Source organism: Struthio camelus, chromosome 8 (genome assembly GCF_040807025.1).
Source record: "Struthio camelus isolate bStrCam1 chromosome 8, bStrCam1.hap1, whole genome shotgun sequence".
Lineage (NCBI taxonomy): Eukaryota > Metazoa > Chordata > Aves > Struthioniformes > Struthionidae > Struthio > Struthio camelus.
Window position 1 is genome coordinate 35,873,139 of NC_090949.1, and position 26,983 is coordinate 35,900,121.

A 26,983-nucleotide genomic window follows, 5' to 3' on the forward strand; every position below is an offset into this window, starting at 1 on the left:
GCACCCTCCTTAGGCCCCCGGGGTCCTATGTGTCTCTTCACCACGTTTTTTACTTGGCAGTATTCTTTACAGTACTCCGTCTCCTGATGCCTTTGCCAGATACAATTATTTAACCACATAGGCAAATCCTGCTGTGTATGTTTTAATACATGACTCTCTTTAAGTTTTTAGGAGTACTCACGATTTTATCCTCAGTGCCCCCAACAGCAATTCCAGTTTCAAATCTGCATTTTAGAGATGGACGCAGGAGCAGGGCCTTAAACAACTCCCGTTCTTAAGTTTCTGAGTGAATCCTTCTGCATTTCTTCCCCAGCCCTGAGTCATTTTCGCCCTGCTTGGTCGAGCTCTGGCTGCCAAGTATTGAACCAAGCCGCGCCTTTAAGGGGCGGGAGCGGGGCCGCGACCGGCTCCCCCGCGCCGCCGCCGCCGCCGCCCGGAACTCGCGGCGCGGCGCGACCGACCATGGTGCAGATCGTCACGGTGAAGACGCGGCCCTACGCCGACCAGAAGCCCGGTACCAGCGGGCTGCGCAAGCGGGTCAAGGTCTTCCAGAGCAATGCGCACTACGCCGAGAACTTCATCCAGAGCATCGTGGCCACCGTGCCGCCGGACGAGCGCCAGGCCGCCACGCTCGTCGTCGGCGGCGACGGCCGCTTCTACATGAAGGACGCCGTGCGCCTCATCGTCCGCATCGCCGCCGCCAACGGGGTAGGCGCGGCCGCCGGGGCCGCGGGGGGGCGGGCGGGCAGGAAGCGCCGGGCCGGGCCAACGGGGCCCGACGGCTCCGTCTCGTCGTTCACGCGGCAGAAGCGGGCCGGTAGTTTCCCGTCCCGTCGACAGGCGCGGGAGCAGCCGGGCGTGTGCAGGCGCAGGGATGCGGAGCTCGCTCGCTCGCTCTTTTTACTTAGCTTTGGGTGAGAGCTGTGTTTTGCAGCTGAGCGCGTAAAGCAGCGGCAGAGCCCGCTGGTCGTGGGCGCCCGGGGGCGGGGGTGGTGGTGCGGCGTTTTGTCCCCGCGCCCGGGGCCTCCCCGGTGCGCGGGGGGGACAGCGGGAGCGCGCGGGGGGGGGGGGGGGGGCTTCCTTGGGGCCCCGCGGACGGGCCTGGGCCCGAGCGAGGAGGGGGAGCCGAGGGCGCCCGTGGTTGGTGCCTGGCCTCGGGGTGCGAGCCGCGGGGTGCGGACTTGAGCTTCCCAGGGGAGATCAGGTGCTTTAAATTCTGCTTGCTTAGGGGCGAAGTAAAACTGATCTGAGATCATTACCTTCTTATGCCCTAAAAAAAAAAAAAAACCTTGTTTTTTTTTTTTGTTAGTCGTATAGAAATTCTTTTGCGATTTGTGGCAGCTAATTGACTTTCACTCCGTGTCCCGGTGTACGTTAACAGCACCAGCCTTGCCGGGTGCACCTATGGAGTGGTGGATAGTGCAGCCTTTCCTGGATGGAAAAAGCAACCGAGGCTGGTTTATTTATTTGTTTTGAGAAGGGGTTGGCGTTTGAAATGCATGGCATTCATGCCTGCCTGCACCCCCAGGCAGCACCTTGGAGCCCTATGAATAAGTAAACGGGGAGATTTGTTCCCTGGGATAAACCTTAGTTTGTGCTGGTTTTTGGAAGTGCACCCAGGGGTCCAGTGGGATGTGGCAGCTTTCCAGGGAATGGACGAGTTCTCCATCATCTGCATCTCAGCTTGATCCCAGAAGGGAGCAAAGGGGAGAAAAAGTAAACCAGGCTACGGTCTGATTAGTGGATTTTTTTTTTTTTTTGGAGGTAACTCTTCTTTCTTCCAGGTCACTATAGCTTTTTATCTAGAAAAATGAGTCCCCCAGAAGATGGGAGTTTGTTGAAAACCAGGAAGGGGGAAGGGCCGGTCACTGCTCCACTCCTCCACTCTGATCACGCAGAACGTGCAGCATTACAGCGCCGAGTTTCTGCCAGAGAGCTGCAGAAGCAGGTCCCAGGGGCCCGAGCGCTACCGGGCATTTGCCTTGCAGGGTTTTGTCTGAGTGAATTCAAAGTGCTAAGACAGAATTGGCTCTGGAGAAAGAAAAACATTCTGGAAAGGAAAAAAAGGATTCAGGAGGTAGAGAATAGATGAAGAAGATGGGGGTTAAGAGTCAAGACAGTTGAGGACGTGAGACGTTTAATAACTTTTTGTTCTGAATCAGTAACTTAAAAAGCAAGAAAATGGCCACAAAACGTTAGACTTTTTCAAGCAATAATATAGCAGTTTTGCAACACTGTCAATCGTCTGCTGATGGAGGTTCTCTATTCCTTTTTTGTAGCGGAATAGACAACAGTGGTATAGTCTTGTTTTTAATCATTTTCTGTGTATTTACTTTGCAATTTCTGATTGCTTAGGGTATGCTCGCTTCATGTCTTTTCTCTAACTGCTAGTTCCCTGATAGCTACCGCAGCGCAGTTGAGTAAGAGCCCATGAAATTCCTGTTTCCTTGTGATAAATGTGAAGTAACTGGAGGTCACCTACCCTTCAAAGAGAAGAGTGAACTACCTCTGTTTACCTGTAAGAAAGCATACTTGGGCAGTTACTGCAGACCAGGGAACACGTGGTAAGTTGTTCCTGGAGACCTGGGTTTTGTCTGAATGCTGGGATTTTTGTGCAGTTTTCCGATTCCAGCAGCCAGGTCTCGGAGAAATACTCAGCGCTCTCATATGGAGAAAACCCAGGAGGTGGCTGCGCTGCCCTGTCTGAATACCTGAAGTGGCAGTGCTGTTTTAGAGTGTATGAGTGGAACTGGGGCGTAGGAATAGTAAGAACGGGGTAAAACTGAAAATAAGAACTAAGGAACAAAGACATGCTAAAAGTACATTTTGGCTACAGACTTTTTAAACATAGCTTTTCAGATTGCTTTTGATAACTGAGATTGTTATATCGGGATGTATTCCCTCATCTAACTTCAGCCAGCCTGCCACCTGTGAGAAAGCAGTGCTGGAAAAAACCATACTTCTGGTTGTAGGGAGTCAGAAGTGATTAGTTTAATACTTTAAAATCACATATTTTGAGACCTGGTTGAGTGGCCTTCACAAGAGTTGCAGGGAACACCCAAGGACCGTAGTTTATTACAGTTTTACAAGGTAAGGGGTAAGGGTCCTAGAGTGAGTTTTATTTTTGTCTGAATCTGAAATGGTTAATATATACCTAAACACTGGTATTTGACTGAGCAACAACTCAATTTGTGGTTGTATGATTAAGAAGTATTTATTCTAAGTTTGCAGCCATACAGATAAACTAAAATAGACTTTGTTGGTTTTGCTGTTCTCAGTTGGCATCCAGTGTAGTTCACCTGTTTGTTTTGATCTGATGTGCCAGGTTTCCTTTATGATATTCCCACACTGTTAGTGAATCTGACTCTTTAATTACATGAATACAAATTAAAATGCTGTAGTCATCATCACTGGTCTGAGTAGAATTGTGGCTGTATAATAACGTAACTCAAAAGTGGGCAAAAATTACAGAATTGAAGATGTAAATCTAGATCTGATCATGCAGCTAGAACCAGGCTGATTCACTAGCAGTGTCACCTACTACTCAGTGCTTTCTGTTGCATGCTCACAAATTTACCTTATCCCTGGTTCCTCCCCAGATAAAAAGATTTCAAAGTGCTGCAAAGTATCTGCAATAAAGCAAATTCCTTGTAGGTGTTGTGAATGCCAGGCAGCGCTTTGCATGTTAAGTACTACCCTGGTTTTGTTTTACTGCTGCAGGACAAAATGCTTTTGTCAGAAATACTGCTCTCTACCCTACGGAGTTTGGTTTCCTGGCTTGGCAGGTATTAGGCTTTTCCCCCTTAATTATCCAAGGAAACCAAGCGTTTGATTCTGTCGTTTGAATTCTGTTGTGTTGCTCGGCTGCTCTTTGCTCTGCTCTGCTCTGCTGTAGCTTACATCTTTAGCTCTGCTCCCTTTTTCTTTTGCGCTTGCCTGCCTTGGCCCCAGAGCAGTTCCCCTTTCTGAGAGCACTGCTGGGCCTCACAGTAGGCGGTTTGGTGCCACGCCAGCCTGGAGAGCCACGTCCGCTCCCGGCTCGAGCGCGCCCGTGTTCCTGGCCTCAATGTCCCCGCTGTGAAATGGGTTTAGTGGAGCCGGCCTGTCTGGGAACTGCTCTGGCCGACCGATGCAAAGCGTTCTGAGCGTTTGTTACTGCTCACCCCTACCTCGGCTTCACTTCTTTTCCTTACCTCGTTTTTAAGAAGCCTATATTCCCAGTGGCTTTTCTGCCTGTTCCTCGTTCTGCAGAACGCTGTTCAGTCAGCCATAGTCCTGTGGATTTACAGGCCTGCATTTATTTAGCAATCAGTGTCATTATCCCAAAGAAGAGACTCCTTCAGAACTCGGATCCTCTCTTTAAATAAAGGCTCCTGATATTAAAAAGATCAAACTGAAGTGATTATGAAGGAAGAACAAAGAAATCCATGTGTATGTTTTCCTTAGCAGACCTAGATGCGGTGATGCTAAAACCTGCAGGCCATTAAGACATCTCAGTTTCTCGTTTTTCTTACATTTCTGTTCTTCTCAGAAGCAGAAGGGGACATGAAGATCCAATATCTGAAGTAAGGAGGTATATACCGTTTGTGCCATCAGCATTCCCATGCTGATATATCCTGGGTTCAGGTTATAGTGGGTTTTAAAAGGCAATCATACATGCAGTAGCTCTTGGAGCCTGGAGACTACTTTTGCACAAGCTTAGCTTCTTGTTGCCTGTAAAGATCATTGGCTTTTATCAGTTTGCAGTTAAAGGTCATTAAGGCAGCAGGTACAGTATCCAGTTTCTGTGCCTTTTTGAAATTTGTACCTTATCCTCTATGATAAAGAAACCTTAGCTCAAGCAGGAAGAACTAAGGTGCTTTGCAGTTAATCTTTTTAAATCCAGCACAAAGGGAGTTGGGAACTAACGGGGGCTTAGCTGTGTTCTGCTGGATCAATGGCTCCGTGTAAGCAGAAACCTCAACTTTATGCTGCTAGGGCGGTAATACAGAGTCTAATGCCTTTTCTTTCTTGAGGTAGAACTGGGATAGGTGAGCTGTAGTGAACAGCAGCTACCCGTATGTCTTCTGCCCAGGCTGAGTGCCTGTGCCGAGAACAAGAAACGCACGACAGCGGGTCCTTGCCATCCCCCCCGGTGACTGATGCAGGCTTGTGTGTGATTCCAGCTGATGTTCCAGCTGAGCTAATCAATATGTTCATTAGTGCTTCAACTGATGAACATATCTTAGAATTGAACAGAAATAACATAGAATGTTGGTAAGATATAAGCAGAAGGAAGGATGCTTAGGCAGAAATAATCAAGTGTAAATATAATATGTGTATTTATAATCATCATAGAAGCTGCAGAATAATATACTAAGCAGCAGATCTGCAGAAGATGATCTGAGGATCAGAGTGGACCACAAAGATTGTTGGCAGTATTATACAGTTGTCCAGAAAAACAAATGTCACTTTGATATTTTTAAATGGGGTGAATAAATGGAACCCAGGAAGTAAAGTCTCAAAAGGAAGATGATGCCTGTTGTGGGGTACCGCTCCTCAGAGCGGATGCTGTCTGCTTGGGGAGGACTTTAGCAGACAGCAACAAGAACGACCAGAGGTCAAGCAAATGTGACCAAAGAGGAAAGACTGAAAGACTTTGCTTAGCCTAGAGTTGGGGAAACATGCTGGTAGTCTTCAGACGTCTGCAAAGATGCTGCAGGGAGTTAAGTAACAAATTGCTCTGTGGTCCACTGGGGTTGGGACAAAAATTAAAATTGCAACAGCTGAGGTTTAGGTTAGACATTAGAAAATATTTTGGAAGCACGAGGCTAATGGAGGAAGCGCATTGCCTGGTGAGGTCATTGAATCTTGCCTGGGAAAACCTCTGACATGAACGATTTGAGGAGAGCTGTCCCTGCCCCAGGACAGGGAATAGCTGACCTCTCCACATCCCTTCCAGCCCTCTTGCCTGCTGCTGAACTGTACCCACTTTTTATCCCAGGGCCTGCACACCAAGCTTCCCTTGCAAGTCCCGGTAGGTCTATGAGAAAGGATTTGCACATGTCTCTCTTTTCCTGTGGTCTTCCCTGTGATTTATAGATGGCTCCCCATCATGCGTACATACAGTGAGTGGTTACTGGCTTCCTCCATAGCTACCCTGTGCACAGGTGAGAGGCAGCAGCTTGGCTCTGAACGTCCCGAACCGCAGCTGCTGTCCCTACGCCTGCCAGGTTTGACCTGGCACATCCTTCCCCTCGCATGAGGCTGTGTGTCTCCATTTTGTAATTTTTTATTTTTTCTCGGGGCCAGATGCTGGTTTCTGTGAGGATCCAGGGACTGTCTCCGAGAAATCCCAGACTGTTCATGGGTTTGGTGCACTTTATGCCCTTGTTCCCCAGCAGTCCCTGCCTCCTCCCCCTGCAGGTCCCTAGATATGAACAGGAAGGGAAATGAAGGCAGAGGAAAACTTCCTCTTTCCCCCAGGCTAATGTCCTCCCCTGTCTGCTCAAGGCCAGTGGCCCCTTGATGCTTTGCTCAAAGTAAACCATCTGGAGTCCCTCTCCTATTGCCCTGTGCACGGGGAAGGCAGCGAATGTCAGGGCAGCCCGAGTAAACGTGCAGATTTTGGTGTGCTTTGCAAGGCTGACCTTTAAACAGAGTGAGTTTCTCGGCGCAGGTTGTTGACCTGTGCTTCTCCGTCAGCCACTGCCGGTGTGATGAACCTGGCACCTTCTCAGCATCTACAGCAGCCTGCACGTGGTGGTTTCCTGTACAGCCCTACAAGAGCTTATTTCCCAGTTTCTTCTGCTAGCCATCTAGCCAGTCCCTTAATTCTCACAGGAGTGCAATGTAAGTACAGAGCAACGTGCCTTAGTTCTTGAGTGACTCGTATGTACGTGAGTGCATATACATGCACTCATGCTGTCAAGATGGTGCTAAATATTTTGCCTGCCTGGAATCTCTGCAGCAACTTCAAAAACTACGTTTGTAATGAATCAATGTGGAAATGAAGAGTTTTGCAATTGCAGCAGCACTCTTTATACAACTTTAGAGCTGGCAATGTGACTTTCCATTTATTTTAATCTGGCTCCATTTGTCTTGGCATTGCCAAATGTCATGTGTGTAGCAGCAGCTGCCTGTCCCAGGCCTGATGCATGGTCTTGGCAGCTCCCAGTGGGGTTGTTCAGGGCTGGTGGCACCCTCTTACAGTGACTGCATGAGCAGCGGTACATAGTCTGTAATTTTCCTTTGGTAAGGAGTAAGGGAAATGTGATTTCTATCTTAAAGGAAGCTCATAAAATAAGTGTGAAGTACCTGATTTGACCCCATTCATTCCTTTGGCTTTCATGCAATGCAGCTTCTAGACTAATCACAGAAAAAGAGCACGAGGAGGTAATGTCTATTGCCACGGGGCTGCCGTCAGAAAAATTCCTGGCGAGCAGGAAAAGAAAGTTTGCAACTAGTTACAGATGCACAGTGGGTACGTTGGTTTTCTCTGTCCACTGAAGAAGGAGAGAGAAGTGCAAGAAATAAGAGCAGAGAGCAAGCTGCGAGGACAGGGGAAGGGCCAGGGGAGGAACTGCGTGCTCTACGATATCTAACTGCAATATTTTACTAAAGTTTAAGTCCTCTCAAAATAACCTCATGTTTGTCTTTTTATCATTAACCAGAGTCAACAGTTAGGAGTCAAGAGTTCATAGTTTTGACTCTGTTCTTGCATTTCTAAAGCGCGTGACAGTAAATGGGGGCCTAAGCGCCAGACCTGGAGAAAGCTGTGCAGCCTCTGACTGCCATGAAGAGTCAGCGCCTCGGGAAACACAACCACAAGCAAGAGTTAGACTGGGGTGGTTTCTGAGGGAACTCGAAGTCTTAAGTGTAAAAGGATTTTTTTAATGCATAAGAAGTTGTCAGAAGGAAGATTGTGATCGATGTTTTCTGTGTCAGCTCAGCAGGACTTGAACCACAGCAAGGAAGATTTAGGGCAGATTGTAGGAAAACGCTTCTAAGTGTAAGGCTAATTATGCCCTGGCACAGCATACCTGGAGAAAAAAATTTCAAGAACAGGTTAAATAGGCTTTTTGAAGCATGTCCTAGGTATGTTTGATGCTGTGTGAGTTTTGGGGAGGGAGTAGGTGACCTGTTGAATTCCTTCCCAGCCTGTAAGCGATGGGTAATGTCAGCAAAGCAAATCCTCAGTTTCATAACCTTCCTGCAGATCCAACAAGTGATTCCTTCCCCTGTCTCTGGCTGCCCTCCGCTCCAGGCCGTAAGGCGGTCAGGGCTCGTCTTTGAGCTTATTTTACCTCTGAATATGCTGGCAACCCGGTGATCACCAACCCCTGTATCAGTCCTGGTTGACCAAAGATAGGTAATTTAGTTTACCCAAAATCACGATGCGCGCTTGGCAGAGAAGGCCTGGTATGGGGTGAGTGCCCCAGAGACAAGGCTGATGGGTATGCTGGTCTTGTCCCTTTGCTTTATGTGCACAAGCTCATTGCTGGGTTTTATATTTACGTGCGTAAAGAAGTAAGTTATAGCATTGAAACTGAGGCATTACTACCTCTTTCCTTCCAGCTTAATGTAGTCTGAGCTCTCTGTCCAGTGCACGCACGGTTAATTACACACACAAATACCTGAGCTTGCATGGGCCTTCTGCCTGCCGCTGCCTCCTTGTGCGTCTCCCCATGCATCAGCGGGAGCTGGTGGCTGCCTGCACCCCCCCCTCCTCGTGTCACTTAATGCCACGGCATTTCACAGGGCAGTAAGTTTATCTCACCGGGAGAAAGAAGGGAAGGAGCTTGTGTAGGCCTTTTTCTGCTGGGGAACGGTAGCTCATTTTGGGAGCTGGATTTTGTCAGCCGTGCCACTAGAGGGAAACCTGGACCTGCACATGGAAAGAAAGGGCTACTGAGCCGCAACGCACAATGACGCAGCGGGCGCCACAGGGACCATCCTGTCGGGCCCCTAGTTGATCGTCGCAATTCAGCTGTATACTCACTTCCCCTTTTTTTTGCCTTTTTAGTAATGGGACAGACTGAGTCATTATGAAGTGTAGGTTCTTTAATTGCTCCAGAAATATTCATAAAATGTTTATGGCAGCTTGGGCAGAGGACTCGGAGTGCTACTAAAGAGGTTTGGAGGAAGCTGTGATTTCAGCCCAGCATTTGAAGTTAGCTTTCCAAGGTGTAGGAATACGTTGCCTCGTAAGAATTTCTTGGTATTTTGGCATCTCTTCTGTATTTATTTAGCTAAGATGTTCCAAAATTCACTTTACCATATGCCGTTTTCCAAAATATTTGATATTTTTCTGCGATTCTTGGGGCATATTCGGCCCTCAGTAAAACTCTGGTGGGTATAGGGTAATTCAGTTGAAACCATTGGTCCATTGGCTTTTTAGCTACTTTGATTTTTTCTCTATTAAAGCAAAGGTTGACCCACTACTGATTCTGGATAACTTACCCGTGTTTGAGGGGAACCTATGGAGGACTGGCAATGGCAAAGTTGGTTGTCAGAGGAGAAGTGAGCAGTAGAAGCAAACTGTAGGTAACAGATCTGCTGGCTTCCATTTTAAGAGTGACCTTTAGCTCACTGGGCTCCACAAAATAACTTCAGCAGAGCCCTGCCATGCCTCCTGGAGGCTTCCCTCAGGGTATCCGCTTCCCGGTGAGCGCGGTGCGCTTGCTGGCCCACGAGGGGCCCAGCGCTGCTGTGCGGATCTGCTTGTCTGGCTGAAACCGCGCAGCTCTGTGTGGAGCCAAGCGTGCAGCCTGGCAGCAAATCAGTGTGTCTGTCCAGAGGGCCGAGCTACTGAACAGCCTCCCTCATCATCCCCGTGCTAAAAGGAAATCGGATGGATTAACATTGCTGGGCTCTGGTGTGTGATAGTACTGAGTGGTGAAGAGCTATGACGGTGATGCACAGAGGCTGGTAAAGAAGACAAAAATTTGCTTTTCCTGGCCATCTCAGTGAGGAGCGGCAGCGTGGAGTTAGGTATCCTCCATGACATTGATGCTGCAGAACAAGTGCAAGGAAACGTCTTCAGTTACAGAAACCACCTTCAGCTCAAGGTTCAAGGAGCTATTTTTGGGTGCTCAACTCGTTCACTGAACTTCTGTCTAGTAGGTGTGCCACTGCTGGTGTCAAGATTGTTTTTTATTTCATCATAATTTATTTTTTATATGCGTTTATATGAAAAAAGAACATGGAAGACGCTCCTCTGCCTCTGTTGACTGTGCCCACAGCTCCTTACAACGACCAGAAACCAGGAACCAGTGGATTACGGAAGAAGACCTTTTATTTTGAGTCCAAGATAAACTACTTGCAGAATTTTATCCAGAGTATATTTTTTTCCATAGATCTAAGAGATCGCCAAGGATCTTCTATGGTAGTTGGAGGCGATGGGAGATACCTTAATAAGTCTGCAGTGGAACTGATAGTCCAAATGGCTGCTGCCAATGGGGTTGGTAAAATGTTAATTGACTAACTTCCTGAAGCTGTGTAACTGATAAATGCAGAAAGCCATAAGAAATTAGTGACTATGATTTAATTTCCCCATAGTTTTTAATCGGCTGCTAATAGTTAACTTTTCAATGGAAAAATCAGATCAGTAATACTGAAATTACTGTTTATTCACTTTTAAGCTGTGCAGATGGACGGAAGGATGTGGAAGTACACATGGAGCAAAGAAAATAAATACCGCTTGTTTTTTGTGCGTTCTCATTTTGTGTTTTGACATGCCACAAGCTGGTGGCACGTGTGGGTTTCTTATAATCTCCATCAGACGATAAAACATGGATATTCTTAATAAGTAAACAACTGGTGGAGCCATGGCTCCCTGTTCAATAGCAGAGCGGCAAAAGCATCTGAGCTGCTCAGCAAATGAAAGACAAAACACAGGATTTGTTGTTTCTCACCAGGAGTAAGTCGTGGCTGTGTGATAAGTATTCCTGGAGCCTTTGAAAGTTGAAATAAGGTGATAGTTAAAAAGTGAGTGAAAGTCTTCATAGTGATCTGCAACTATGCTGGAGGTCTGTATTTGGGAAGCAGAATGGAAGACAGGTCTGTGCGCAGTAGAGTATGGCTCAAGCTCTGCGAGAGGCTTAGGAAGTGGTGGTTGGTTTTCTTTCCTGTTGCTTTTTACAAAGAAAAGACTCCGCTGCCTGTCCTGGCTCTCTCAGCAGAGAGCAAAACTACGCTGGGAGAGCTGCCTGGCAGCAATTGTTTGATAGAAAGCTTATCTGATCACAGCACGGTAATTTGTAGTGTGACTATGTGGAGAGAAATATAAATAAATATATATAATATATATAATATCTAAATCAACGTATTTTCCAGACTGAAAAAAACACCCCATCCTTTGCCATTGCAAATTAGTGTAGCTTTCTGGAGTCTGCGTGTAGGCTGAACGGAAGAGCTGGAGAACATGAGCAGGGTAAGGCCGGGCCTGCTGCTTGGGCCGTTTGACGCAGGGACAGATTTTCTGCTGGTGAAGATGAGATCAAGTGGTTCTTCAGGAGCCAAGACTTTTCTCCTGCGTTTCTTTCCAGTAACGTGGCTCGTGTCTGGTTAAAGTGTAGTTTCACAACTCGGTTTTGATATTTTTCACTGATTGTTTTTGTGTGTTCTGGCTACTACCTACCTGAGAGCTTGTGTATGAGCAATGTGCTAATCCCCCTCTGTAGGGGGCAAGGGATGAGTCTAAGGATGCTTTCAAATATAAAGCCATGAGAAGGTGCGCATATCTTGTTTTGCACGTGTGCAGGTCTTGTTGTCAGTGGGTGGCAGACAGGTGCTGTCACCTCTGCAGATGTGGCATCGGCAGGATTTCCAAGGAGGGCCAAGCACGCGTGCTGTACCAGGAGAGCGTAATTTGTGCTGCATCTCTGAACTGATGACTTATTTGGCTAAAGGGAATGAATAAGGTAGTTGTCCACTTAACCTGGCTGGCATAAGTAGAAAGGTCTCTATTTAGAGACTGTACTTGTGGGAGGGTAGTATATAGGTCTGATGAGGCTGTACTCGTCGTGCTGATATATCTCTTGTACCGAAAGAGGGCTTGGGGGCTGTGTTGGCGATGTGATGGAGCAGCAGACAGCAGCTTGCTCAGCTGAGAGCACGTGTTTCTGGAGCGAACACAGAAGAGAGTCAGCCTGCCTTATTGGAGGGCAGAAGGTGACTGCAGGGTGGTCTCCTTTCCTGGTTGTGCATGTCCTCATGGGGCTTTTGATAAAAGCAGAGTGGAAGTACTGCCAGGACTGCTTTGAAGTGTTGTAACCCAAAATTGCTGCACAGAGGGGGCTGGGTGACCTGGTGTACCTCAACCGTTTTGTGGAAAGTATTTCTGTATTGCTGCAGTCTTAGATTTTTCTTATAAGGAACTCCAGAAAATTGAAAAAGATTAAGTGTAATTTGCTCAGCATGTTGCTACACTGGACAAGCTTTCTCAGTGCTTGTCATAAAGGATTTATCAGTGGGAAATGACAGTTGAAAAGCTGCAAAGGCCCAGGACCCCAGATCGGAGAGCAACCTGCACGGGGAGAAGTTTTTCCATCTTCTTTCCTCAATTTAAATTAAGCTTTAAAAAAAAAAAAAAAAAGTGGCAGGAGAGAGCTTCTGCGCAGTTTAAGGGAGCAAGCCCCTTCTCCACGATAGTCCCCCCGCGTGCGGCCGGGGGGTGGTGAGGTGGGCCCTGAGCCCCCGCAGGGCCCACGGGGAAACGACGGGTAACGTTTCAAAGGGTCATCCCGAAACTTTGCTAATTCTCAGTAAAGCTGAAGGAGCAAGACTTGGGGTGGGAAGCAAACACAAGACAGGGTGTGCTGACTTTGATGAAGAATGGAAAAGAAAGCAAAGCCCATGTAGGCTGGACTACTTCAAAGTAATTTAGTATATGGCATAAGGAACCTGGGAGGTCAGCTGGGTAGAGAGGGACTGTAACGGCTGTAATATTAGGTTCTGTGCCTAACTGAAAGAAAGGCATTCATTTAGGGTTTAGAAACTGCTGTTTCACATTTATGTTCATTGTTCGCTAGAGGTGGAGTTCTTTTAATGGTGCCCAGCTGGTTTGTGACAGCTGGAGCACTTAATACCCAACCTGCGACACAGCTGGGGCTTAGCACCAGGCAGTGCCGCAGGAGAGGAATCGCAGTCATCCAGCGCCCTTGGCTTAGCAGCGAACATGAACCTTTCCTGTAGGAATGCTTTGTTCTCTGGTTTATCTTTTCTTGAGTGAAATTCCTCCTTTTTCTCAGTCATATGCAGGCTCTAATCTCCGTGGCTGATGGAGAGTAGTTTGCTAATTTTTAAAAATCTCTATCAGCTCATTTAAGAGCTATGTTAAAGAACATCTTCCAGAAAAATATTAATCTTCTGTTTTACTATATAAGTTCCAGTGATCAGATTCTGATTGCCTCCTGTTTAGCACATTGGCCTGTATTTAGTCTCAGTGATATTAGTGAATTTGTGGGAGGGAGGTGTATCACCCGCTGCAAGTAAGAGAATCTGCATCTGGTCCCATCAGGGTAGTGACGTTTGGCTGCGGTTTTGTTTGGCTTGTCTTAACCCCATTGTGTCCTTTGAAAGCAACGTTCGAGACCGTACCCAAAGAGTTGTTTGTTTAGATACCTCTGGAAAACTCGGCTCTTCAGAGCATTTGATGACAGCAGGGCTGTCATTTCCAGTTGAGCGGCAGCGTTCATAAAAGAAAATGCTAAAAAGGCACAACAGAGCCCGGGTCAGATGCTGAGCTTCACCGTACGCAGGGGAGAGGGTCAGCAACCTTTGAGAAGCGAGTTGCCCGTTTGCAGAGCGTCCAACATCAACGTGCCTCCTTAGCAGCATCCAGTGACTGTTTCACCCATCACGCTGGTGGTTTGGGCTCTGGCAGTCTTGCTGTTGGTAGAATTTGGGATTCACGGTTGTTTGTTTTGTTCTTTAATTTTCAGATCGGCCGCTTGGTCATCGGGCAGAACGGCATTCTCTCCACCCCAGCCGTGTCCTGCATCATTAGGAAAATCAAAGCCATCGGTGGCATCATCTTGACAGCCAGTCACAACCCTGGTGGGCCCAACGGGGACTTTGGTATTAAATTCAATATTGCCAATGGAGGTAAGGTTGCTTGGTTGGTTTGGATTTGCTTTGTTCCTGTTTGGCTATTTCTTGTGCTGAGAGAAATGAAACTGATTTTAACTGTCTTAATATGATTGGGGTTCAGTGCCACGAGCGATGTGTTCTCCTAAACAAAGCAAGCGATCTGCTCCTGCTGTCGTATGGTCCGCTCCTAGAGATGTATTCTCAGCCCCAGGTCTTTTGCTGTACCTGTAAAACACCCTTCTCTTGCAGCTGTTTCTTTAACTCCTTCCCCCTCCTCCATTTTAACTTGCAGGCCCTGCTCCTGAGGGTATCACGGACAAAATTTTCCAAATCAGCAAGAAAATTGAAGAGTATGCAATCTGTCCCGATCTCCAGGTGGACCTGGGCACCATTGGAAAACAGCAGTTTGACTTGGAGAACAAATTTAAACCGTTTACAGGTAAGCAACTGCTTTCTCTACTGGAAAGTTTCCTTTCAGGTCGAATTTGCATCTGCCATTAATGGGCAAGGTCAATTAGTGTTTTGAGAGGCCAGATGTGGCCACTCTGATCTCTCCATCTGATCCATTGGATAACCTGAGCCATAGCACCTCTCCCAGTGACCCTGGCATCCTGCTTGCGTTGCATCGGAGCATGGGTAAAGTTTTCAGGTATGCTGTGGCCATCGGCTCTGCTTTCAGAGGGAATTTAGGCCTTAAGAACTGGCCTTCCGCTGACTTTCAGTGTGTGAGGAATTAGGATTTTTTTTTAGTTCCCATTAGGCATCTCAAATATGTCTCCATGTGAGGCAGTGGGAGTTAGATAAATGAAAAATAATGTCTTTATCATACTTGCCTTGAGCATCAAAGTGACCTTTGAAACTGGACTTAGTGTCTCCTCACTCACTTAGGTTTCTTTGAAACTTTTCCCCGCTCCTGATTTAGAAAGGTATTTAATCTTGATTGACGATTGCATACCATGGTGGATTCACCATTTCTAACAGCTAATTGCTTTCTCTTAAGCAAAAACTCATAATTGTGTGTTATTTCCCGTCTGAAATTTTGCTGACTTCAGTTTACCAACCACGTCTTATGCCTCAGTTGCCAGATTGAAGTTCCTTTTCTTTTTTTTTGGTCTGTATCTAATTTTAATGTAGGTACTTTGATTGTATTGTTTCTGTGCTACGGAAGGTTATACGTGAGTATGTAAATCTGATCCATTGAACTTTACTAAAATTAATCTGACTTTGTCAGTAATGCTATCATTAACCTGTCTTTGCGAAACAAAGACAAATTTGCAGATAAAGTACATTTTCCTGATCAAAAGTTAGTGTTAAGTGTTCAAATTTGAACTGATTTTCATGTCCATAGTTTCACAAATAAAAACTCTCATTGTGATTGGGAAAGCCGTGGCATTTTACACTTGACTTTTGTCAATTATCAGTGAAATATGAAAATACATAGAAGAAGACTTTTTTTCAAAGTTCATGGAAGTATTTTGCCCTGCCTCCTGGTGATCTGAGTTTGTAATTAAAAAAAAAAAAAAACATTCAACTGAAAGATGGTAACCGTCCATAGTGCTATCAGCCCCCGTTTCCATACACCAGCATTTTTATACTAATGTATTTTTCATGTCTCTGTTTTTATGTGGCCCATTAGTTGCAAAGGTGCAACTTTTTCAAACTATTAGGTGGGCAAATCACACTGACTTCAGTGGAAATTCGAAATCTGTTTATATATTTCTTTTTTTTCCTCCTCTTCATTTAATCCTACTCAGAGTGGAACTGAACCCTCTTGACGGAGTCCAGGGAGCCATCGTTGTGAACAGAGTTTGTGAGAGATGGGTTTTGGAAACAATGTTTTGTCATAAGGATTTTGGTTGGTCTGTTTGGTCTTAATTAGCAGTGGCAGTCTGTGATTAAAAGTTTCTTAATATAGGACTGTTATCATTTTTTCTTTATAATATGATTCTACTGGATGTTTAAAGGCTTATTCTGAAACCTGGTCCTTGGCACTAAGGGCTGTTATAGCACAGTGCTATACACAGCAAAATGACTTTTCGATGTGGATTTCAGACTGTGAGAGTTAGTCTCTATTTTCTTGTTTCCCAGTGGAAATTGTGGACTCAGTCGAAGCTTATGCGAATATGCTGCGGAACATCTTTGACTTCAGTGCACTAAAGGAACTGCTTTCCGGGAAAAACCACCTCAAGATTCGCATAGATGCTATGCATGGAGGTATGGGCTGAGTTGGGTTTGCGGAGTGCAGGGGGGTTGGGTGTCCCCAGGGTTTTGCCACCTATTTTTGAGAGAGAATTTTGTCCTAGTGTTTATATTTATCACTTGTGAATTTTGCTCTTCTATTGTAACCTTTTTTTTTTTTTTTTTTTTTTTCAAGTGCTGGTAAGCAATCTCGTTGCTGTCAACGAAGTTACCTTGTTATAATTTACAGATTTGGGCATGTAGGAGAAAGAAAATGATAAATTAGTGACCTACTCTTTTAAGGCAATACATAGGAAGCTGCAAAAGTCAGCTGAGGTCATAGCTGTCCAAGCTGCAGAATCAGCAATGTATTTGCTAGATGGATTTTGGTCGATGCAATATTGACTGCCAACAGCTGCTGTGCTAAAGAAAGTATCATGAAATCAGGGACCAATAGACTTGGAAAAAAAATGATATTGTCATTAATGGTACATACAGTGTGTCCACGCTGAGCAAAATTTTTTTTTTTTTGTCAGCACAGCTGAAAAGAAAAGTTGTAACTGTGAACGTGCTGTGTCTGTCTTTTTGCAGTCAAACTTGTTATAGCTTTACATTCTTTTCTTTTTTTCAAGTGTTCAGACTCAGGAACTGAACTAGGGTAGAGCTGCTGGTGGAGTCCGGGGAAATGCTGTGTGGCTCATGCCTGCCTCTCCATGCTCTTTTCTTGAGGGACAGAGGAAGTTAGTGCCAAATCTGTGATTGGAGCCACCCAGGTAGACTTTGCAGCAGTCAGCATCCCACTGAAGTTGTAGGAGTTAGGCAGGGGTCTGCCTGTACATCTTTGATTACAAAAAGGAGACCATTAGACTGTTTTATATAATTTAATACACATGCCAAGCTTGTGAGTCTTGTGCAGTAGACATTTTCAGGAGCACTCTAGCTTTCCTGGCGTCTTGTTTCTCTTATCTCCAGACCATTCCCATTCTCCCCACATTTCCACACTCACTTTTTAATTATTACCTACTTTATTAGAGTATGGAAGCAAGAAATCTTATTGTAGTGCTGGATATCTGTGGTTCACACTCCATTTTGTTCTCCCTTTATGTGAGACTGCCCTGCCAATACCTGGGTGCACTTGGAGCATAAGCCTGTCTTTACCCTGGATTTGTGCAGGGCCTATCGCAGCGGGGTCCTGGCACATGCGCTGAGCCCCTGTCATAAGCTCATCCTTGCTTTTAAGCAAAAGTAGTTTCACTTAATCAGTGGGATAGCCCCTAGACTTAAAAGCTTGGTTTGACAACAACTTTTGGCCCTGGAAGAATCAGGCATAATAAGCACACCTATGTGCTGCCAGGGGCCTTTGATGTAAGTGCTTGTGCTTTACTACAAAAAACACGTATAAACCGTTTCAAATCGAGCAGACCTGAGTCTTGGGCAGTTACATGTCCAATGTACAACTGATTGAGGGCAGAGGCTGACTTATTTCCTTTCCACATTTTGCCATGCTAGTTGTGGGCCCTTATGTAAAAAAGATCCTGTGTGAAGAGCTTGGAGCTCCAGCAAATTCAGCTGTGAACTGCACGCCACTCGAGGACTTTGGCGGCCACCATCCTGACCCCAACTTAACCTATGCTGCTGACCTGGTCCAGACCATGAAGACGGGAGAGTATGACTTTGGAGCTGCCTTTGATGGAGATGGGGTAAATGAGCTGTTCTGTAGCCATGTTTTTGCCCTCTAGTCAGTGCTGGGGTAGAGACCGTCAGGCAGAGAAGGACGGAGGTGAAAAGCATCCTCACTGGGTTAATAGGGCAGCTTCTAGTTAAGCACAGGCATTCTTGCCTTTGAGTTCAGTAGAAACAGGATGGGTCCAGCTGGAGAAAGCCCTAAGTCTACGAGATAAACTTTTATCAGTGTGGCACAGCTACCGGGTATGAGATTTTTCTCCATCTCTCCCTTCTGTAATTGTGAATGGAAGTGAATCACTTGCGGCAGTTTGCCACCACGGCAGTAGCTGGTTACTGTGTTAATAAAGCAGTTCAAACTATTTTTAACTAGCTTTAAAGATGATGAAAAATCAGGAGGAAGGAGGAGAATACTATCGAGGTTTTACTATTTAACTTTCTCCAAATTCCACGTTTATTTCAGTGCAATCAGAAAATCTCTCTGTGCTGTCAGGTTTGTCGGCTGTGCCTGTAAAGCAGAACTGCTCCAGCCATTGCAGCCGTTATAGGCAAAGTTGGGCAGCAGGTTATTTCTCCCTTGCCTTCACCAGGATCGGAACATGATTCTTGGGAAACATGGCTTCTTTGTGAACCCCTCCGACTCCGTCGCCGTCATCGCTGCCAATATTTTCAGCATCCCTTACTTCCAGCAGACTGGCGTGCGCGGCTTTGCACGGAGCATGCCCACCAGTGGGGCTCTCGACAGGTACGGTCTCCCGGGGTGGTTTAACCACGGTCAAGCTGTGACCATGTGTCTCTAGCTGTGCCCGCAGGGACCGAGCGTGCGGACCACCTGAAGGGCAAAGCAATGCTGAGGGCTGGCTGCCAAGACATGCAGTGCAATCTATTGGGACGTGGCATGGCTAGGTTCTGCTCTTGGCTCTTTTTTCCTGCCTGCAGATGAGCCTAAACAAATCATTCCCCCCCCCTACTTTTTTTTTTTCAATCTGATAGTGATACTTAACCTTCTTTAAGTGCTTTGAGATCCACAACTGAAAACAGCTCTGGAAGAACTATGTATTTATGTTTATTTTTTTAATTATATTTCCCAACCATCTCCCTAGAGGTAACACTGGGATAAAATACAAGATCGCTGCACAAAGAGTTGTTCTTTGTGAAAAACAAAACAGCAGCTAACCTGCCTTCAGTGTACGCAGAAAAAGATGCTCGGTAACAACTGAAGCAGCTATCGTATCACAGTATTTCACATGGGTGTGCTAAGAGCCCAGCTGTGACATGACTTAGACTTCTTGCCTTTAAAGGGTGGCCCACGCTACAAAGATTGCTTTGTATGAAACTCCGACTGGCTGGAAGTTCTTTGGAAACTTGATGGATGCAAACAAACTGTCTCTGTGTGGAGAGGAAAGTTTTGGTACTGGTAAGTCTACGTTCCTAATTTTACTAATGATGGTATTATTCCTGTTCTTAATTCTTCATTGCGCTCAGCAACTTGGAATTTATCTTTCATGTGCAGTTTTTAATGCTTCCTAAATCATAAAATAATAAAACTTGCAAGAATCACGGATGGAAACATACACAATGCTAAAAGTTTTGTCAGGGAAAAGCTAGCTCTCCTTTCAGTTATTTAGGAAGGCATATGTAGATATGCAGGAAGTTTAAGGGCCTCTTTACTAGCCCGGTCATTGAGTCCATGGGGATTAAGCGCAGTGTTAAATGTATTTTTCAACTCTTGGTGGCCAGGAAAACCTTCTAAATGTTTTCATTTCTGGAAAGAAATATGGTTTGGAGCATGCAGTTTTATTAAAGAGGTTTCAGGTCACTATTAAATCTCTGAGCTTAATAGGGCCCTCATTTTCCTGTTCTAAAAAACAAGGTATGATTTATAAAGTTTAAATTAACACTTGCCTTTGAACAGTCTAAGCAAGTTATTAGGTTACTGAGAAACAAAGTGAACATCTTAAGGAATTTACTAGGGGTGTGCTCGTGACACAAAACTATTATTTGTGCAGGGAAGTCAAAGTGAGCAGAATTTGCTCCATATCTGAGCAGCCTGCTCGAAACAGACAGTGTTTCCGGGAGGCCTCGGCAGTGGGAGTTCTCCCGTGGTGTCTACCACGTGGTATTAACATCCTGACCACGGAAACAGCAGTCTTCCCTGCTTAATGCACAAGGCCTGGTTTAATCTGGTCTGAATCTCCCTGGGATCTTGTTTTTCTTATTGACTAAAGACCCCTGAAGGCCTCAGGACATGCAAGACACAAATCTCAAACGTTTTCTTTCTACCACCCCATATTTCAGCCTAGGCTTAGGTGTTTCACAGAGCAAAGGTGACCTTCAGTCCTAAAATGCCTGAATTTAAGTGCTTTGTGGAACTGGGGTGCCCAGCTTGGTATGAAACGATGACCCCAGCCTTTTGTGGCAGCAGAGCTAGCATCCTAGCTGCTGGTTGAAAGCTGTTTGCTGTGGGGCTGAAACAGTCTTTAGGGGCAATGTTTGTGCAGTCAAATGCTATTCTGATCAACAAGGTTAGGCCTCAGGTGGGGAGGCAAGGGGCATTCTGGAAAATGCGGCATCTGTAAAGAAATCTTGAGGATAACTGTGAGTAAAGAAGGATGTCGGAGGTCGGCCCTGAATGACTTTAGCGCGTGTAAGTTTGTGTGTTGGACTTTGGCTGATAAGAGGGCACCAGCATTTCAGTAAATAAATGAAAACAAAAAGCAGCCACAGATTCATGGAGCTGCTGATGGTCTCTAATGAGCAGCTCTCTCATATTGTTTCCATATTATATCGCACGAGAAAAGAGCTCATAGTTTCTATCCATCATGTAATAAGTAAGTGGCTCTGTATTGCAAATAAAACTGCCCGGCACCATTTGTGATAGAGGCTGAGAGAGGCTGATTATTCTGGCCCGGTAGCATCGCATCCAAGTGGCTGGGGATTTAAGCTGCTTGGGAGGACGGACCAGGAAAGGGCACAGGCAGCTGCCCCTGCTAGACTGCCCTGGCAAATGCAAAGTGGTTGTCCGTCTGGCAAATAAATGCCCTTTAAAGAATGGAAAGGGGAGAGGAAGTTGTTTGATAGTAAGTTAATGAGGAGTTGTTTGGAGTCCGACAGAAAGCAGGTGCCGAAGGGGAGAGAGGTGAAGCAGCAGTCAAATAGACCCAGAAAAAGGGGAAACAAACTGTGACCCAGTGGGATCGGGGTCCAGAAGCAATTAGAGTAATGCAACATGACAGCATTCCTGCTCGCTTTCTGGGATATTTTATTCCAGCAAGAAGTTGATACATCACATGGGACTTCTGTTCATTTAGCATTCCTCTCCCTCACCTCTGTGCCGCTCTCTCTGCTCTGAAGGACCGACAGGATAATTTACCACTGTGCCCGCAGCAGTGGGATTTGTGTAAAGCACCGTATACCCCACGTCCCCCACCCCCAGCCCTTTTCCCCAGCCAATTCTCTGCTCCAGCAATTCTCCCCAGCGCTTGAGAGGGTAAAACGGCAGCTCCGAAGCACTCCCTCCATTAGCAGAGATGCCCAGCTACAAGAACCAGCTATTAGTACCTCTTTTGGAGGCTTTCCAGAGGCTAAGGCTTAAAAGTTGTTTTCCAGAAGGCTCAGAAGTTGCCCATCAGAGGGGTGCAGCACAGGACTCGTGAACCAGAAACGTGGAGGCTGGGCTGGATGTATTCTGGGCTGCTATTTGATCTCTAGTTTAATTTAGACGTTCAGGGTGCCCGTCTAAGTTACAATACTCTCCCTGAGGTTTCCGAAGGGCCTCAGTGCTCTGCAGCGTCGCTGCAACGCCTCTGCTAGCCCTCGGCCAGCACACTTCGAGCACCAGGACCAGGCTGGGCCGGGCCTCTGAAGGCTTCCTACCCTCTGCGCGATGCTAATGTCGGAGGAATCTTCTCCGAGCCACAGAGGGATCTTTTGCAGCCTTTTTATGGCATCCAGCCCCTCTGCCTTGGGTATGGGAGCGAGCGCAGGGATGAGGCTGTCTGCTGATCTCCGCACTTGAATTAAAATCTCTCCTTGAAGGAGAGCCCCAGGAACTGGTACCTTTTCACAGGCGGCTCTTCTCTTCGTCGCTGTGTGATTTTTTTATTTTTTTATTTTTTTATTTTTGGGAGTCGTTAGGGTTTGGCTTCCTCAGTGAGGGCTGACATTTTTCTTGGTGCTCAGCCAGAATATGTGCTGATCAGCGTGGGCTGATTTGGCAGCCGGTACGTGACAGCTGCTTGAGGAGGTGGGTGTTAGCCCTTCTTGAGCTCTTCCTTTGCTTTTGCCTTTTTTTTAAAGTGTCCTTTTTACTGTGCATTCCCCATTACTACTTTGGGAACAAAATTAAAGAACTATGAATAATGAGTGCATTTGTGTGCTAGAAGGGGCCGAATGTTTTATCTGGGCTGTACCTAAAAGCAGATGAGATCATGGACCCTTTTAATAGTGCAGAAGGGATCTAGCCCTTGAAATGCCTTTCCTTTGTGAGTTTGTGCGGCTGGCAGTCTGACGGAGGAGAGTAGAAAAGGCAGAGCCGTAACACAAGCTCTCACGTGAAAGGAGGTGCGAAACGTGTCCCTGCTTTGGCTGCCGCAGGCTCCGACCACATCCGTGAGAAGGATGGCTTGTGGGCTGTCCTCGCCTGGCTGTCCATCCTAGCCACCCGCAAGCAGAGCGTGGAGGACATCATGAAGGATCACTGGCAGAAATACGGGAGGAACTTCTTCACCAGGTGAGGAAAGCGCTCCTGGCGCCTCGCACTTAGCTCTGCCCCGTTTTCCACCCTCCAAGGATGAGCAATCACGGAGGGGGCAGAGCACCATGCACTGATATCGCTAGTATTTGCCTCTGCCATGGTATTTGTCTCACACGTGCTGTTTCTGTGGTATTGCAGCAGTTTAAAACCACCTGAGCAGTTCGCTACAGTATGCAACACATCTGGGTTAAACAAAACCATTGGTGTTTACCTTAACCTTTCGCTATGTCCAGTTTAGTATCTGCTATTCTGAACACAGTCTATTACGTAGCCAACTGTCTAAAGGTTTTACATTTTATATAAGCGAGGGTTTTTTTTGTTTTTGTTTGTTTGTTTTTTAATATAGGTCAAGTTCTCTTGCCATTAGAATAGTATGTTTCCTGAGACCACAAATTACAAGTCAATTCATAGTATCCTCAGCGATGGCAACGCCTTACTGAATGGATATCCACCTCCTAGGCCATTATTTTTCTGGTTGAGTTTCTGTCCGGTCCCAGAATAAGACATGGAAGATGAAAAAGGAAGGAGTAAGAACTAACCTGCACATAAGCAGAAGTAGGAACGCTATGTTGAGTAAAAGCGTTAGGCAGAAATCTTTCACCTTGGAAGACTTGCCTGAAAGTTCTGCCTCGAATTGCCAAATGAGAGAACTTGCCTTTTCCTTTTTTTTCACTCCACAAAGCAAGCATACATCTGAGGCATTTAAACCTGTGGAAAAAATGCCAAAGTCTAGCATAAAAAGGCCCAGTCTTTTAGCACCGAAGGGATGTCTGCCTTGCGAAGTGTAAGTGGTAAGCAGGTTAGCAAGCCTGTGCGTGCCCCATCTTGCCAGCTGGGCAAATAAAAGCAGTGCAAATCACAGCAGCAATCAGAGCACAGAGTCTAGGATCCCGACAGGAGCTTCAGCCCATGCTGAGGCTGCCAGTCTTTACGGCTTCTCTCACCTGTGTTAATTAGATCAAAGCTGGCACTGGCCTGTTATCATGTGCTACAATCGCACCTTCATTTTGCTGTGGGGACGTACGCTGGGCTGTTCAGGCAAAATTGCTATCGTGAGGAACCTGTTGAGATCCTATCGGCAAAATTAGAATAAACTCTTTGCAGTCAGCGTTGTTGGAGTCTAGCCCTCCATCTTTGATATACCTAGCACAAGACAGCACAATTTTAGCTTTCATCTCTACTAATGCTAAATGCCTCTGTGACGTGTCGCGGTGTATCGCACAGATCGGTGTTGGGTCACGGGTATATTGTCACACAGTCTCCTCTCTCTTCTTCCCGTCCTCCCCTCCAGTAGGGTGCCAACAAATGTAGATGGGGGCTGACTACAGTGTTTAAACGAGAGCATCACAAAACTTTGCTACCAATTTACAGCCTCCCCTTCCTCATGCTAATTTTACGGTGACTGGTTATAGATACGACTATGAAGAAGTGGATGCAGAAGCAGCTAATAAAATGATGAAGGATTTGGAGACTGTGATGTTTGACCGCTCCTTCGTGGGGAAGCAGTTATCGTGTGGTGACAAAGTCTACACGGTTGAGAAAGCTGATAATTTTGAGTACAATGATCCCGTGGATGGAAGCGTCTCCAGAAACCAGGTGGGAATAGCTGCCTTTGAGAGGACGTTGGAAGAAGGAAGGGTCTGAAGGCTGCCCCAGCCTCCTTACGGCCATCCCGATGGGGCCGTGGTGGAGGACCCTGAGGGAGCCTCTGCCCTGTCCGAGTTGGGGGGAGCCTCTGAGGGACAGGGTTTTGCTGAACGAACAGTTGAAACCCCCCTGGGGCACAGGGCACCAGCCCTCCTGGTCCATACTGGTGGCTCTGTACAAGGAAGGCAAGGTACATTTTTGCGAAGAACATCTAGTGTCGTTTTAAGCGCTGTGGGTGTCTCGCCTGCTCTCCAGCTGCTTGCCCCACAACCGTGCAAGGCTCTAAGCCCTGTGCTGTATTTGGCAGCCAAACGTAGGTGGCTCAGGCATCCCCTGCGTCTCTAGCACTGCGCACCCAGGTTGCTACCAGTGAATCCCCCCCTCGATGCGTTTGTTCCTGAACGGATCGTGCTTCTCGCTTGCTCTGCAATGCCGAGGCAGCCGTAACGCAGGGCTGAGTCCCCGTCTTCAGAAGTCAAGGAGGTATTACGTACCTGCGAGATAAGTAACCTGTCACCACAGAGATTATTGAAATAAAAAAATGTCCTGTGGAGGGATCGGTTTGACAGCATCACGGGGAAGCCGGGGAAGTCAGAAGAAATAACAGAGAAGCCCTGTAAGAACGATTGCCTTGCCTGTTGAAAAGATGGGAGCGTTTTCTTTACTTTGTATTTTCATTTCCAAGAGCTCCAGCAAATTCTCCAGAGCGGGTTAAGAGGGACTATCGCTACCCTGGGAGCGGGGTGAGGGTGATGGAGGAGAGTGCTGTGGCTCCCAGAGGGAGCGCGTGGGTCGGGCCTCGCACCGCGATGGTCCCAAAGAAATCCCTGGCGTGCCGAAGGGGCGCGTAGCTGAGAGGCTCTTCTCCCCCCACCTGCTCTCGTGCCAGGGCCTGCGGCTCATCTTCTCCGACGGCTCCCGCATCATCTTCAGGCTCAGTGGCACTGGCAGCGCTGGAGCAACCGTGCGGCTCTACATAGACAGCTATGAGAAAGATGCGCAAAAGATACACGAAGACCCGCAGGTAAGTCTTGGGTCTGAGTTGTGGCACCATTTCTACCTGTCCTTTCTAAAAAGCTTTAGTGCTTAGTATTGCTTTGCTTAGGGCTACGTGGAGATGCATAGTATTTTGGAAACAAGAGTTTTAGTGTCTTTAACCCCACTATAAATCAATTTATTAAAAAAATTTAAAAAAAAAAGCTCTCTGGGGAGCAAGTGTTTTTCATTCAGGATCCCTCACAGCCTCTTCTGCAGTTGCACGTTAGTTTTCCTCTTTGAGCAGTGCAAGTGGCTGGTTACAGGTGTGGGAAGACGCTGTTTCAGACCTGAACTGACCTTGTAGTTAAAATGTTGCATCCCTGGGGATAAGATGAGATAATTTCTATACTGAATGGGAAACACTTGTTTAAAAAAAAAAAAAATACACGGGGCTGAAAGGATGCAGTCCTGCGTAAGGTGACAGAACCCCTTATCCTGTTCTGTACTCATAACACGTGTTCCTCGCAGCCTCATTTAAAAGCGCTGAGCACCTCTCCTGCGGACACTGTAGGAAGCGAATCCTCATTTTATACTCCCCCAGCAAAGAACCTTTGAACTTTTTTTTGCAAAACTTGCTATGCCATTTTTTGACAAGGAAGACTTTTAAAAAACCAAACAAAACAAAAAACCAGAACCACATTCTGACAGACACGGACTGAATTTTTGCGCGGCTGCCCTGTGCTGTTTGTGCCGGGGGCGCCGCACAGCGGCCGCAGCACCGCGGGAGCCGCTCTCGGAGCGTTTGCGGGTCCCAAGCTGAGATGCCCACGAGCCGCTATGGAGGGTGGACGTGACACGCGCGGGCCGCTCGGCTCTGGGATACTGAGGCGTCTTTTTCCTTTCTGCAGGTCATGTTGGCACCTCTCATTTCTATTGCACTGAAACTTTCACAGCTTCATGAAAGAACCGGCCGCACCGGTCCGACCGTCATAACATAGACTTGGTCCTGGCACTGCCCTGGCGGGGCTGGCTGCACGCCCTGCGGGAAGGAAGTTGGCCTGTCCCCCCTTTTATTATCAAATCTGTTACTAAAAAAAAGGAATATACTTTTATCTTGATATTTAAGAACAAAGACAGTAAAAGAACAGTCCCCTGTCAACTCTTTGTGTGCGCGTTGCTGTGTTGCTTTTGTGCGTCACGCAGCACTGTTGGCAATGTGGGTATGGTCCTCGTTAGCACAGCCTTTTGGCTTAGCTTTTTTTTTTTTTTTTTTTTTTTGCTTAAACAAAAGGCTATAGAAATAACAAGGAGACTAAATTATTCAGTAATACAGGGTTTTTTCCCCCCTTATCTTGGAAGATTTGCTGGAAAAGCAGCACTTTATCCTTGCTCATATATAGTTGTTTGGGAGCTTTTCATTTGGTCTCTGTGCATATGCAAAGGCTGTGTATTATGGCTGAGTATTTTTCCCTCACATGGATGTTTTTCCCCTTCAAAACCAAATTATGTAAATTGATCTCTATTTGCTATGTTGTCTGTACTGGAAAACACCCCCACCAAGCAGAAATGAACAGTAACAAGAATTGCGCGATATTAAAGTGATACGGGCAGCAGTGACTGTTCAGTGTCCTTTTATTTTCTTACGTCGTGCTGGGCTCCTTTCTGAAG

General features: G+C 46.5%; 1 protein-coding gene across 1 annotated transcript; it reads left to right on the forward strand.

Annotated features, from left to right (window-relative positions):
- Positions 1-317: 317 nt before the first annotated feature.
- PGM1 (phosphoglucomutase 1) lies at positions 318-26,928 on the forward strand. Its single transcript, XM_068953417.1, has 11 exons — positions 318-708; positions 13,926-14,088; positions 14,366-14,512; positions 16,162-16,287; positions 17,761-17,951; positions 18,525-18,679; positions 19,236-19,351; positions 22,531-22,666; positions 24,103-24,286; positions 25,227-25,361; positions 26,224-26,928. Exons 1-11 carry the CDS (start codon positions 463-465, stop codon positions 26,311-26,313), a joined length of 1,689 nt encoding a protein of 562 aa, XP_068809518.1. The 5' UTR covers positions 318-462; the 3' UTR covers positions 26,314-26,928.
- The last annotated feature ends 55 nt before the right edge of the window (positions 26,929-26,983 follow it).